We start from the raw sequence: 15,351 nt of genomic DNA, 5'->3' as shown, positions 1-15,351 counted from the left end.
GATCTGGTTCTTCACAATGTTATTATCAGGGCTTCAGAACTTAAAGCAATAAATGTTTGACACCACAACTTTAAAAAATGGCATTGACAAATTTAGTTTGCCATTAGCCCTATAACTTTTTCCATACACAATATGTTTATCATCAGCCTTTAGCCTCAACAAGCACAACAAAAGTCATCATTTATATAGATTTAATCTCCACCAGCTGCATGTAAGATTATGTTCATAAAATAGAGAAAGCATTTTTTTAAAAATTGAAATAAAAATAAATATTTATGTTTTTGCACTTTCAGCATTGATGCAGTTTGCAGGATCTATGTTTGTGCGAATGAGATGACAAAAGAGTGACGTTCAGTATCATTTATATGAATAGACACAAATTCTGGTAATATCCGCAGAAATGATCAAACCCAATAAATACATATATTAGTTTGGTTTCTTACTAAGGATGTTAACTAATATTTTTAATTAGCCTAAATGATAAAATAGAGCTATCAGGTGACTGATTTAGGGCATATTTTCAAAAGTATTTGTTATATTACTTGTTTAAAATCAGTAACTCTTGCCTTCTCTGTCAGTTTTTCTATGTTTCCTGTAGAGGCAGAAGATCCCGAGAGCAGCTACAATCAACAGAGATCCAGCAGAGATCAACACTATCAGAGAGACTGAGACTGGAGGAGCTGAAGGAGAGGAAAAGAGAGACAGTCATTAATGTAAGTGAATGTGTACAAAATCACATCAGATCCAGCAGAGATCAACACTATCAGAGACACTGAATCTGGAGGGGGTGAAGAAGAGTAAAAGAGAGATGGTCATGAATGTAAGTGATTGAATCAGACCAAGATCAGGTCAGCAAATAATCACATATATCAGCGCTGCCATACCTGCACATGTGTGACAGAGTTGAGTGATGTCCAGATGTTGAGTCTGGTTTCTGATGGGATTGTTCAGCACACAGCTGTAGGTGTTTTTATCCTGATATTCCACCTCCAGAGGTAGAGAGAGACTGATGCTGAGATCAGACACACTGATGCTGGACAATAAACTGTTTCCTTTGTACCAGGAGAGAGTCACATGACTCACATTCACAGCTGAACACACCAATGAACAATTTGATGATGATGATGATGAAGAACATTGTGAAGAGTTACTTAAGATGACAGGAACAGGCAGACGAGCTGAAAGACATATGAACAAAACAATCAGTCTATTTTCAGTGCTGTGAGTTTTAGTGAACTAGTGTAATATATTTTGTGTTGAGTGTGTGTTTAGCGTGTTGATGGCCAAGGATTCATGACTGTCAGTCATCTCAAACTCTAAAATGATTTATCATATATGTAAATAGAATATGTGCATGTTTGGATAAATCCCATCTCACCATAGACAGAAACATTGAATGTTTTTAATGATTTTTTCGCTCCACTTATCTCTAGTTGATAAACTCCAGTATGTTCAGTTCTGGTGTTTGTGATGGTCAGAGATCCAGTTTGATCGTCCAGCTTCAGTCTGTCTCTGAATCTCCCATCAGTATCATTATATGTGGAGAAGATTTGGTTTGTTTTCTTCAGTTTAGCTATTTGAGAGTTTTCAGCTCCATATCTCCACAGTATGTCTTCATCTTCATGTATTTCAGTATGATCAGTGTATAAAGTGACAGAATCTCCCTCCATCACTGACACTGAATCACCAAACACACCTGATGAACAAACAGATTTTCCCCCGATTAAAGCTTCTGATGGTTTACAAAGCCTGAAATCAGCTGTAGATTGTATCATTTACATAGAGTTTGAGAACAGCAGCAGAAACACAAAAGAAACTGAAAGCTGAGATATAGAACAGACAGAAGTGTGAGAGCCACATATATAGTGTGAGTTGTACCAATAAGGATTAAAGTAAATATATCTCGTAACTGTACATCACTAACATTTGGACATTCCTTTGAAATAGATAAATAAATGTGTTATAAATGTCAGCTGTCTTTATAAACTGCTACTGTAAACTAAACCACTACCGTTACTGAGAGACTGATAGAATCAAGCAGACAGAGTAGTAGTAAAACTCCTAAAAAAAAAAAAAAAAAAAAAAAAGGCAACCCAAAATTGTGTAAACTACTGGCAAACCCAACAGTTGGGTTCAATTTTTAAATTACATTTTTAACCCAACGACTGGGTTGGTCCATATTTTATGAAATAACCCAGCATTTATTAGAATGAAGGGCAGTGTGAATTTATGAAAAAAGGAAAGATAATAGCTAAATGCTAGTATTCTTATGCAAGAGTTATTAGTATTATTATTACTGTTATTATTATAACTTAAATGTCTTTAAACTAGCACAGGGCCCAACATGCAGTAATACATTAAACATGTGAAGTATAAAAATAACAATAACTTTTTCAGTCATAAGACTTACTCAGTAATTTAAAGCAACAGGGTCAAAGTTATTTTATCTTAAATGTAAAGAACACCAGGATCAAAGTGATGGTTCAAATGTAAGTCTGCTTACATTACAGTTTTATTAGCTAAACCTTCATTTACGCTTAATCCTTATGATGCAAAACATCCTTAATTTAAAAATCCTTCTAATATTATCTGCTGTAGAGAAAAATAGTTTAAAGTAGCATAACTTATTAAAAACAAATACATTATAATTATTGCAGATTGAAAGTACAATTTTAATTGTGTTGGATTTTTTTTAAATAGATTTCCATGTATCCATTAGTAAAAAAAATCATGTTTGAACAGTAGCAGCACTTTATTACTCTGAAATGGAACAAAAATTAAGCCATAATAATGTTTTCATAACTTACCGATCAGACGCCACCAGCACAAACAGAACAAAACAATCATGTGAAACATTTTCTTCAGCGGTTCAGTGTGTGATCTAATAATACCACCTGTGAAACATGCAGCAGAACTGTTAAAGTGTGAATCCTCCCACGACAGAGTTTGACCCTCCTATTCACACGCATGTGCATGATACACTATTATAGTTCATCTGGCTGTTATTAAAACTTAACTGTTCTTACACATGGGTTGGCACACTTTCAAAATGTAGACCATTGTACCTTATTCTACACTCAATGTGAGTATCACAAAGGTACACATAAGTGCCTAAAGTTTACATGGTATATACATGGTACATATTAGTACCTTTTGAAAATGTACCACCCCATTGACAGGTTTTATAACAAAGTACACAAATAAAACTGTCTGCAACCTCACAGGTTCATCTTCTGAGTCAAACTGAAAGTGGCTGCGGTCAGTTTTCTACAGAGATGTGGTTTGATCTCTTGGGTCTGCAAACATCTTGTAGGTGAGAGTGGGCATTCAGTGCATGTGTTCAGTTTGTAGATGCACAGTGTCTTCCTGTCCTGCTACTATGAGCAAATTTTTAAAGGTATAGTTCACAAAAAAATGGAAACTTCTGTCATCATTTAACTTTATGTTATTCCAAACCTGTAAAAGTTTGTTCTGTTGAACACATAAGAAGATATTTTGAAGAATGTTAGTAACCAGACAGTCGATGGTAGCCATTAACTTCCAGAGTAGGAAAAAAATACTATGGAAGTCAGTGGCTGCCGTCCACTGGTTACCAACATTCTTCAAAATATCTTCTTCTGTGTTCAACAGAACAAACTTTTACAGGCTTGGAACAACATGAAGTTAAATGATAACAGAATTTGTATTTTTGAGTGAACTATCCCTTTAAGACTCTTTAACCTTCTGAAAAAAAAAAACAAGAAAAAAACAAAAAAAAAAAACAAGACGGAAAATATATTTGACACTGAGGAAGATAAACAACAACAAAACTATGTTTAACTGTCCAAAAGTTAACTCCGACAAGTAAAAGTGTAAATCTGTGATGTCCGTTTTGTTTGAATGTGTCGCTTTATGATTTCAGTCTACTTACCATCCTAAGGATAAGCAGAAAAACTTTTTCACAGTTCTTTCCTGTTGTAGCCTATGTAGGCCTATATTTGCTAGACTTTGCAAAAATGGCTTATAATTCATTTTTAATTTGTTCAAGTTCTTTCAGTGTTCAGAGTCAGACAGAAAGAATGGGAGAAACGAAGCTTTTCTAAGCTTCGAATCAATTGCTCCGCAAAACGATTCACTGTTTTGAAGCGCTCGAATCGCCACACGCTGGTGACCCCTGCTGGTCAGAACAGTGCAAATGCAACAAACTCAGGCTAAAACATGCATACAGCTCCTTTTACAGATCAATTTTACTAGGCTAAATTGTAGTGCTTGTTTGTTTATGAAGAGCTTGGTTAATCAGAACAATAAGAGACTACAACTTTTTTATTATACAAATGTTTCATTAAATGTGACTATATACACTGGTTTATGGGTTCACAGAGATCATCGCCTCCTAGCGGCTATGTGCTCTAAAAGTAGAGCTGTTATTAGAGAGATGTGCTTTCTGCTGTGGACACTAGAGAGCGATAATGTGCTTGTGCTGAATTTGACAACATACTCAGACGAACGTGTGAGATACTGTAAGCCATGCATTGATGTTCAATTTTCTATTTATTTAAACAGAAGAAGACTAAGTGACAGATAACAGTGCAGGATCAATTTTTAATAAAGTTAGTAAATTTGTGTTAATAACATAATTTTTTATAAGAGTGAATGTGCAAAAGAAAAAAAAAAACATTAGATAAAATCGAAAAAGCGAAAACAAAAATGTCCTGGCAGAGATGTTGTATTTGATCAGCATTTTGGGTTGATATTTCCATACACGGGCTCCTTTGATTTCTGCAAGGAAAAATATACAGTCAGTCAAGAGCAAAAGTTTTAAAGCATTTTAAAAATTATAATGACAGTATTTTGCTTCAAGTTCACTCAGAGTGAATATGTAGACTTTATAAGACCTACAAGCATTTCTAATTTTAATTTTAATTTAAATTCAAATTTTTTTGACAGGTCATGGCTTTAAGATTTGAACATTTTAACTGTATTGTTTAAAGATCGCTGTGATCTATTTGATGTACCCTCATGAAAATTAACCATGGTTTTACTACAAAAAAAAATTATTGTTGTTAAACCATGGCAACCATAAATCAATTAATCTGCCAAAAAACATGGTTACCACCTTTTTACTATAATAAAACCATAGTTAGTTTTTGTAAGGGTTTATATATTTTTATCTGGGGGATAGCCTGTTTCTAGTTGGCGTTCCTTCCACTGTAATCAGTCGACGGACTGTTTGCAGCCACATGGATACCGAATTTGATCATTTGCATTAGGCTGATCACTAGTTCCATTGTCAACGGTCACTATATCGGCAGAAGTCATCAGCTTATCCAAATTAATGATCTACGATCCCTTTGTCGCAGATAACAAAGCACTTGTAGGTAGTGTAGCTAGAACTCAGCTCAGCATCCACGAGAATCTTATTTGTATGGAAAAAATACCATGGAAGTCAATGGGGACCAGAAACTGTTTAGCTAAAACATTCTTCAAAATATCTTCCTTTGTGCTCTTCAGAAGAAAGAAACTCATACAGATTTAGAACAACTTGAGGATGAGTAAATGGCAATTTTCATTTTGGGTAAATTATCCCTTTAAGGCTAGCATATAAATTTTAATATGACATTCTAATCTTAACGGTTAATGTTGACACGAGCTTCGTCGGTCAGGAAAATAATCTAAATGAATAAAATGCTCTCATTAGGCCTACATTTCTCCACCAGATTTACTATGCTGCACGCAAGTTCACACTAACTCAAAAACTTGCATACACGAGCTCAGACCGTGAGATTTGATTGTAGCCGCCGCTCACGTCCATATTGATAAATGCAAAGTTTTGCGTAGAAACGACCAGTTTTCTGGCATATGTTCATTTCATAAATGCAGCCCATTGTGTGGAAAAAATAATGAAACAAGCCAGCCCTTCACTCCGCCCCTGAAATTTAATCGTGACTGACGATGACATTCTGCCTGAAGGAAACTCATGTGAGGTTGTAAAAGTATGGTGAGTAAATTAACTTTTTTGGATGAACTAATAATTTAATATAATATTTTAAAAACCCAATACTTTTCTGTGTGCTAATAAACTTTGATTGGTGCAAACTAATTTTTATGTCTGCAGAATGGAAATACTGTATGTTGGTACTGACACTGAGATGCAAACAGTAGTGTAAATAGCATAAAATATGATTTTTCATGCCTTCCTTACTGTAGGTAATAATGATCAAGGCTGACCACCCACATCTGTTCACTGACCGTCTAATGCATATTGCACACAAAACTTCAATCATCAAGCTTCAATCAGACTGCAACGACTTCTTGCAACACAGTCATAAAGTGTCTTACCTTTTTTTGTGTTGTTGGTTTACACAATACTGAATCAGTTTTGTCCTTTTCCTGGGTCTGGACTGCATGAACAATAACATAACACATGCATATTGAAGCAACAGTTTTCAATCTTAAATTGAACAAATACTTCAACACATGCAATCCTGACCTAAATTTTTACGTTTTCTGCAGATGCAGCAGATCCCGACTGCAACTATAATCAACAGAGATCCAGCAGCAGCAGCAGAGATCAACACTATCAGAGACACTGAATCTGGAGGGGGTGAAGAAGAGTAAAAGAGAGATGGTCATGAATGTAAGTGATTGAATCAGACGAAGATCAGGTCAATAAATAATCACATATATCAGCGCTGATGTACCTGAACATGTGTGACAGAGTTGAGTGATGTCCAGATGTTGAGTCTGGTTGCTGATGGGATTGTTCAGCACACAGCTGTAGGTGTTTTTATCCTGATATTCCACCTCCAGAGGTAGAGAGAGACTGATGCTGAGATCAGACACACTGATGCTGGACAATAAACTGTTTCCTTTGTACCAGGAGAGAGTCACATGACCCACATTCACAGCTGAACACACCAATGAACAACTTGATGATGATGATGAAGAACATTGTGAAGAGTTAGTGCTGATGACAGGAACAGGCAGACGAGCTGAAAGACATCAGAGAATAAACAGAAATATTGATAAATCAAAACAATCTTATTTCTATCTGAATGTGTTGAGTGAGTGTTTAGGGTGTTTATGGTCAGCAAGTGTTTCTATCATCTCAAATGACAAAATGTTTAACCTTCTGGTGCTGTTTGGTCATTTTTGACTAAAAAATAGTATGTTTTATTTTGTTTTTAGAATTTTTTTTTTTTTTACTTAATCGGAATGGTACGAAACTTGGTAATGGTTTTGGCATTTGCTAAAAAAAAATCATTAGACATGATTCTAAAAGGTTAAATGGTCCTGCAAAAATAAACAAACACTTGTATTGTTTGCAGTCAAAAATGAGCACATTGGAAATGAATTTGAGACAAATGACATCTATTGGAAACGTTTGGTACTGAGCACAAACAAATTCTTACTGAAAGCTCATTTTCTGAGATACACTATATTGCCAAAAGTTTTGGGACGCCTGCCTTTACGTGCACATGAACTTAATGACATCCCATTTTTAATCCGTAGGGTTTAATATGGAGTTGGCCCACCCTTTACAGCTATAACAGCTTCAACTCTTCTGGGAAGGCTTTCCACAAGGTTTAGGAATGTGTTTATGAGAATTTTTGACCATTCTTCTAGAAGTGCATTTGTGAGGTCAGGCAGTGATGTTGGCGAGAAGGCCTGGCTCACAGTCTCCGCTCTAATTCATCTCAAAGGTGTTCTATCGGGTTGAGGTCAGGACTCTGTGCAGGCCAGTCAAGTTCCTCCACACCAAACTCACTCATCATGTCTTTATGGACCTTGCTTTGTGCACTGGTGCGCAGTCATGTAGGAACAGGAAGGGGCCATCCCCAAACTGTTCCCACAAAGTTGGGAGCATGAAATTGTCCAAAATGTCTTGGTATGCTGAAGCATTAGGAGTTCCTTTCACTGGAACTAAGGGGCCAAGCCCAACCCCTTGAAAAACAACCCCACACCATAATCCCCCTCCACCAAACTTTACACTTGGCACAATGCAGTCAGGCAAGTACCGTTCTCCTGGCAACCGCCAAACCCAGACTCTGCCATCAGATTTCCAGACAGAGAAGCGTGATTCGTCACTCCAGAGAACACGTCTCCACTGCTCTAGAGTCCAGTGGCGGCGTGCTTTACACCACTGCATCCGACACTTTGCATTGCTCTTGGCGATGTAAGGCTTGGATGCAGCTGCTCGGCCATGGAAACCCATTCCATGAAGCTCTCTACGCACTGTTCTGGAGCTAATCTGAAGGCCACAGGAAGTTTGGAGGTCTGTAGCTATTGACTCTGCAGAAAGTTGGCGACTTCTGCGCATTGTGCACCTCTGCATGCGCTGACCCCGCTCTGTGATTTTACGTGGCCTACCACTTCGTGGCTGAGTTGCTGTTGTTCCCAATTGCTTCCACTTTGTTATGATACCACTAACAGTTGACCGTGGAATATTTAGTAGTGAGGAAATTTCATGAATGGACTTATTGCACAGGTGGAAACCTATCACGGTACTACGCTTGAATTCACTGAGCTCCTGAGAGCGACCCATTCTTTCACAAATGTTTGTAGAAGCAGTCTGCATGCCTAGGTGCTTGAATTTATACACCTGTGGCCATGGAAGTGATTGGAACACCTGAATTCAATGATTTGGAGGGGTGTCCTTTTGGCAATATAGTGTATCAGCCTCAAATTTGGAGCTTGTTTAGATTTATGGCTTAGATTTTCTCACAGTTATAGAATAAAACTTGTTTTGCAAAATATATATTTCATTTAAAAATCGAAAATGTTATTTTGTGCATTTTTCATAACAATTAATGTAAATTGTTCACTTTTTAAACTTTTTTTTTTCACTTCAGCAATAACCTTCCAAGTGTTGTCTTTAAAAAGAGACCAAACGTAAGTCTGTGCTCCAAAGTATTCAAGATTTGTGAATAGAAATTTGTGAAAGAAAGTGAATAAATCCATTATAACTACTGGATAAATATAATATTGTGCCCTAATATAAAATAAAAAAAACATAAAATCCCCTTAAAAAATGAAATATTAATAAATAAATAAAAAAACATTATCAAACTAAAATATAGTACAATCATTTCATTGAAAAAGGGCATTTTTTACCGACATGCAAACAATACCAAAGGGTTAAACAGAAAATCTTTTTTTTTTTCTTTTTTTTTATAATCACCATTATGCAACAAATGCTGTTGATTTAACCTAATATTCCTGAATATTCTTTTAATAAAACAAGAATATTTGACGGTCATCACAAATGATCTCTACTCACCATAGACAGAAACACTGAATGTTTTTGATGATTTTTTCGCTCCAGTTATCTCTAGTTTATAAACTCCATCATGTTCAGCTCTGGTGTTTGTGATGGTCAGAGATCCAGTTTGATCGTCCAGCTTCAGTCTGTCTCTGAATCTCTCATCAGGACCATCACTGTATGTGAAAAAGATTTGCTTCTGTTTCTTCATTTTAGCTATGAGAGAGTTTCCAGCTCCAAATTTCCACAGTACGTCGTCGTCTTCACGTATTTCAGTAACATCATTGTATAAAGTGACAGAATCTCCCTCCATCACTGACACTGAATCACCAAACACACCTGGAGAACAAACAGATTTACACTGATTAAAGCTTCTGATGGTTTACAAAGCCTGAAATCAGATGTAGTTTGTAAGTGGAAAATGAAAAGCATTCAGAATAGCAGCAGAAATACAAAAACAAAAGAAAGGTGAGATATATGAACATGGAAACTTTTAAAGTTATCTGCTATCTAGAGCACAATAAATGTATGAAGCTACAATTACAACATCAAATTTTGAATTCATCTGCATATATTCAACATCTTGACATTCTTAAATGTAGGACTTTTAGATCAGTAGATCATTTTGACCAATGAACTATATAACTTATGTTGTTGTTCAACATAAACAACAACGAAAATATTATATTGTTTATTATTAATACTCAATGTTCATTATTGTGTTTATTATTTTTAAACACTGTTTGATTATCGGTTAACATGCGGAAGAAAATTAATGTCACAGTTCCATTACCTTATTACATTTCCTTTTGATTGGGAACTCGCACTGCATCCAAAGACACTTTGAGGAATGCCTTGGCGTGACAATGTCTGAAGTAAGAATAGAAATGTGACAGTGACATTGGCCTGTGACAGCTCATGACGTCACTCAAGTGCGACCGTGAGTACAAAAGGAGTGCCTGGAGTACACGTCATCAGCTTTTTTGTCTTCAGGTGACTCTTGTTTGACCCTCCTCTGACAAGCACTTTAGGAAGTGTGTTCCCCTGTGTCAGCGCTTTCTGACACCGGACGATACACATGATACAGTATGTGCATGATTTGTCTTGGAGAGGATCATGCACGTTCCATTCTCAAGTGAGATGAATGCGCAGATTGTGAGGTCTTTTCAATGAAAAGGCGAAGACATCTGTAACATCTGCGGGGGCTGATTGAGGTTGTGCCATGCTTCACACCAGGGCCCTAAACTGAACCTATGATGCTTTAACGGTTTCATGCATTCTAACGCATTCTGTTATTCTGAAGGTTCGGTAAAAGCCTGTTTGTGAGAGTATGGGAGACACTTCTATTATGTTAAATAAATCTGAGCTCTAGTTTTGCAGTCTCATTTAAGTTTGGCCATCTTGGTGAGCTGTTTCATTTCTGAGCATGTTCGGCTGGAGGCCCCCACCTTCTGGAGTTTCAGTGAGACAGTCCCTGCATCCCAATGTGCATACTATCCACACTATCCGCCCTAAATAGTATTGAATATTACTAATGTCACATACTATTTAGGATGGATAGTATGCACATTGAGACGCAGGCAGTGACATCAGGTGTTCGGCCCCCATTTTGATTTGTATTACCAGACCTGAGGCCTGCCCTGCTTTGGGCATGAGCTAGGGTTTTGGCCTTAGGGAAGAGTGTCACTGACAGTCCGTGCTGACCTGGGGAGGGAATTGGCTTCTGGTATCTAGTCCATTAAGCCTTCTTGTGCTTGTCATCCCTAATCAGGCAGTCATTCCCTCAGCATGGCAGAGTGGGTATTCGTTCCCCAAAGTGTCTTTGGACGCAGTGCAAGTTCCCATTTAAAAAGGGAACGTCTCAGGTTACGCATGTAACCATGGTTCCCTGAGAAGGGGAATGAGACACTGCGTCTCGCTGCCATGCCTCAGTTTACCCGGCCAGGTCAACTTCAGACAAAATGCTGATGATGTGTACTACAGGGGCTCCTTTTGTACTCACGGTCACACTTGAGTGACGTCATGGGCTGTCGCAGGCCAATATCATTGTCGCGTTTCCATTCTTACTCCAGACATCGTCACACCAAGGCATTCCCCAAAATGTCATTGGATGCAGTGTCTCATTCCCCTTCTCAGGGAACCATGGTTACATGCGTAACCTGAGACGTTTTTGCATTTGCAAGTCTTCATATACAGCTCTTGAAAAAAAATTAGGAGACCACTCCAAATTATCAATTTTTCTAGTTTTTCCCAGCCGTGTCCCCATGCAAACTGCACGCCATTGCCAACAACTCATGAAATGGGCCCAAGATCATTGAGATTGGATGATTGAAAGAAAGTGGCCTGGTCTGACGAATCAAGATTGCTGGTGCATCACGTTGAAGGCCGAGCAGGGATACACCAATTACCAACAGAGGCTGTGACACCTGGATGCCCTGTTGGGCAGACACAGGCCGGCAGTGGGCAATGTTTTTTTGGGACACTTCAGGCCCAATTATGCCAATAGCACAATCCCTGACAGGTATCTGAACTGAATAAGCTAGTTTACATTACAGATACTTAACATATAATCCACTAAAAAAAAAAAAAAAAAAACTGCATTTGCAGAAATTAAGCTGTTTAATGTTTTGTGATAGTTGTTTATGCATCCCTTGTTTGTCCTGAGAAGTAAAACTGGCCATTGTTCTTCAGCAAAATTCTCCTTGTCCTGCACATTCTTTGGTTTTCCATCTTCTATACATTTAAACCCATTCCAACATTGACTATAATTTTGGGGATCCATCTTTTTACACTGATGACAACTGAGGCACTCAAAAACAAATATCACCAAAGGTGGAAACTGGATGCTCACGGAGGCAACGTGATGCATTAAGAGTCGAGGTGTAAACTTTTGCACAGAATGATGGGGATAAATTGCTCTTATATTGTCTTGAAACATGTAAATACCTCATGAACTGTATCTTCCGAAGGGCAGTACTAAAAGGTAATATTTTTAAACAAAATAAGAGTTTCTACCAGTCATCCTGTTCAAAAGTTTACACCCCCTGGCTCTTACTGATATGTGTTGCCTTGAGCATCAGTGAACTTATGCAGCATTTGATCATCCAGATAACAGCACAAAGAAATAAGAATCAAATGTATGAATCTAAGAATTCCTGAATCAGGTCTTATCTTCACAATCCTAGAACCTGACCTGGCCTGAGATTTGAAAGTGGCTTAATAGAGGATTCGCTCTCTGAGTCTCTTCTGGTCAAAGTTCCATCCATTATAGCAATTTCCATTTTTTCCCATGACTTTTAACATCTGTGAAGAATGTTACAAATATTAAGTCAAAAATTATATCTTTATAACTTACCAATCAGATGCCACCACCACAAACAGAACAAAACCAACACGTAAAACATTTTCTTCAACTGTGAAAAGTGAAAAAAGTTATCTGCCATCTCACATGTGACGCTAGTCAAACTGAAACCTGGAGTGGTTTCCTTCAGAGATGAAGATTGTGTATAGTGCGTCTGTGTTTATTTTCTAGGTGAAGGGGCTTCTTCCTGTCCTGCTTTTAATGAACCTCACACCTTCACACATCAGCATTACAGTCAGATAAGTAACTAAATCCATTAAAAGAGAGAGAGCAGCTGCATTTACTTGGACCCTAATAATCCATTTTTGTAATTGGACTAGTTGCACAGTCGGAATAAAAAAAAAAAAAAATTATAATTTCATTTGGATTGTAAAGGGTGTTTTAAACCTTTTCTAATCTGATCGACAGAAGAGGTTCTTGTTTGTATTGAAAACCGAAACCACAAAGTACTAGTACAGAGGATACACAGCAAGATCAAACATCTGATCAGTCATTGTCGCGTTGTATCCTTTAATAATGTTTAAAAACATGACATACATTTTATGTTTATATTAGAAATGATTTTGTTTTTTTCAGTTGACACTATTTTGTCATGTCCCTCAAGGCCTTCTATGAAAATGTACTTGGGATATGAATAATAAAATGAGAAAAAAAGAGATTTTTTTTTTTTTTTTTATAAGTTTATGAAAAAGTAATTTAAAGTTTGTTGAACTCTGTCTGAAACTTTACGGCTCTTAATTCTGATTAAGAAAGAAATGTTGAAAGTTGAATATTATTAATAGATCAATATTGTTACATTTTGAAATAAGTAAATGCTGAAATTGTTAAAATTATAAATAATAGGAATATGCAACTGTGGAGCAGAATTATGAAATTTTGAGTTGTGGAGAAACTTTTATGGGTTAGACTTTGATTTACTAGGCCTATGTATTGGCTCAGATAGGAAGTGCTCAGAAATAGGTGCTCTAAAATGATGAATAATAGTAAGATAATAACTGCGTGTTTAAATATTATACTCTGTATCTGAAGACGTCTAGAATGTGTGTCCCGTTATCCCTGGGAGACGGTATGAAAAGTTGATCCATTGCAGATATGCCAAGATTTTGGTTTATGTTAAGTATGATAACTTTTGTGCGATGTGTTGAATGAGAATGAGATTGGGTGACCAAGTTAAATAGAAATTATGATTTGAACAGGCACATAACAGACATCTTACAGTAATTTTCATTTCTAGCAAAGAGAAAAGACAAAGAATTCTTTGCTATTACATTACACCATACTCTATATTAATTAGAGTAGTTTACTGCTTTTTCTTGCATTTTGCAAAGAAGGATCTGCTTTCTTTTTCCTGCAAAGAAGAACTAAGCTTACTAATAGAATGAGGAACTGCTGTTGTGTTAACCAGATGAGACTTCTGGAATTAAGGGACATTGATTACGGTTAAGAAAGATGGACTTTAAATAAAGAGTTGTAGGTTTAATTTGAATTATGCAGTTCTCCTGAGTGTTCATAATTCAGACCAGGCAGCTTCTGGAACAGCCGCCTTGACAAATGGGAGTGAATAGACTGAAGTGTGTTCAACAAGACGACTGCAGAGAGAAGAAGAGGGAAGTGGCTGATGGGCCTTCAGCTCCCCCCCTGAAAGAGGAACGTTTGACACTTCTGGAGGGGTCAGCATGGAGAGGACTGATACAGTGCAGGAAAAGGTGAAACTTTCATTTGAGACTTTTCGTAAGAACAATTTTGCCATGCATTATGCAATTTTGTGGCAGGATCGAACACAAGCCAGACTGTCTGAGAGAGAGAGAGAAACAATGGAGCTCACACACCACAACACCAGGCCTTTGAGTGCATCACTGGCTGATGATCCAATGCAACAGCCCAACAAGTTCAACTGACTGATGATCCTCACAGAACATAGAAGGACTTCCATCTCAGTGATCACTACAGAGACCGCTTCAAATTCTGTTCATTATCATATCATTTTGATTCCTTTTGATTATTCACTGGTCGCACAGCAGTTCTTTGTATTGTCTGTTATAGTAACATTCTGAATCTGCTTTCAATAGGTACTAGTCCAGCCCTACTGTACATCTTAAGGAAAGAAAAGGAAGTTCATTCACAGAAGTGGGAGTTTGACTCAATCATTTAAAACTGGAGCTGGATTTGGCATATTGAGGGCTATTACATTAACCAACTAGGGGTAAAGACATAAACAGATTTTTGACTATGCAGAGTTCTCTGGCAAAAATGAAAATAGGGCACAAGGTGTCCAAAGAGAAAATTATGGCTAAAAAAGCAACAATATTGGTCACTCCATTTCGTCCATAAATTTTTGAAATCACAAATGCTGTCATCACCAGGGATATGAGATGGGAATGTTATTTGTCCATGGATCCAAGATTGTGTGGAGAACTCCAATCTTCTTCTAAGTAGCTCATGAGTAACAACAAAAAGTTTGAAAATTGTAATTGCGCAATGAATGACAAATTGCATTTGAGAAATTGAAATTGAAAGTGTGTGTGAAGGATGGTGTTTTCTGAGACACCAAAGCAAAAAAAAAAATCATTCCAATCAAAACAGCTGTATCTAAAATTTATTAAACTTATTAAGTGGGCCCACAGGGCAGAATATGCCCAATAAAATAATGGCCATGGATGAATTTGGCTTAATATCCTGGCCTTGGTTAATTTGTGGCAAGAAATAAACAGTGCCACAGCTTCGCAGCGCATAACTTGGGAAGGCAGAG

General features: G+C 37.1%; 3 protein-coding genes across 4 annotated transcripts in view; 2 read left to right on the top strand and 1 right to left on the bottom strand.

The window, feature by feature from the left end:
* Positions 1-15,351, top strand: part of LOC127519777 (carcinoembryonic antigen-related cell adhesion molecule 1-like) — a 220,092-nt gene that overhangs the window by 100,358 nt on the left and 104,383 nt on the right. The window lies entirely within an intron of this gene.
* The window catches only part of LOC127520214 (uncharacterized), a 253,678-nt gene that overhangs the window by 169,538 nt on the left and 68,789 nt on the right, over positions 1-15,351 (top strand). The window lies entirely within an intron of this gene.
* LOC127519828 (SLAM family member 9-like) overlaps positions 4,565-15,351 on the bottom strand; it is a 125,983-nt gene continuing 115,196 nt past the window's right edge. The window contains exons 1-6 of the mRNA XM_051907464.1: positions 12,597-12,835; positions 9,260-9,580; positions 6,681-6,971; positions 6,470-6,574; positions 6,319-6,380; positions 4,565-4,758 (exon numbers count right to left, since the gene is read on the bottom strand). Coding sequence (XP_051763424.1) covers positions 4,714-4,758; positions 6,319-6,380; positions 6,470-6,574; positions 6,681-6,971; positions 9,260-9,580; positions 12,597-12,684 — 912 coding nt within the window. The 5' untranslated portion in view covers positions 12,685-12,835 and the 3' untranslated portion in view covers positions 4,565-4,713. Of the gene's footprint in view, positions 4,759-6,318; positions 6,381-6,469; positions 6,575-6,680; positions 6,972-9,259; positions 9,581-12,596 lie in introns of the transcript that reaches the window.

Source organism: Ctenopharyngodon idella, chromosome 10 (assembly GCF_019924925.1).
Source record: "Ctenopharyngodon idella isolate HZGC_01 chromosome 10, HZGC01, whole genome shotgun sequence".
NCBI lineage: Eukaryota > Metazoa > Chordata > Actinopteri > Cypriniformes > Xenocyprididae > Ctenopharyngodon > Ctenopharyngodon idella.
Note: the sequence above shows the minus strand (reverse complement) of the source record. Positions and strands in the feature narration are given on the sequence as shown.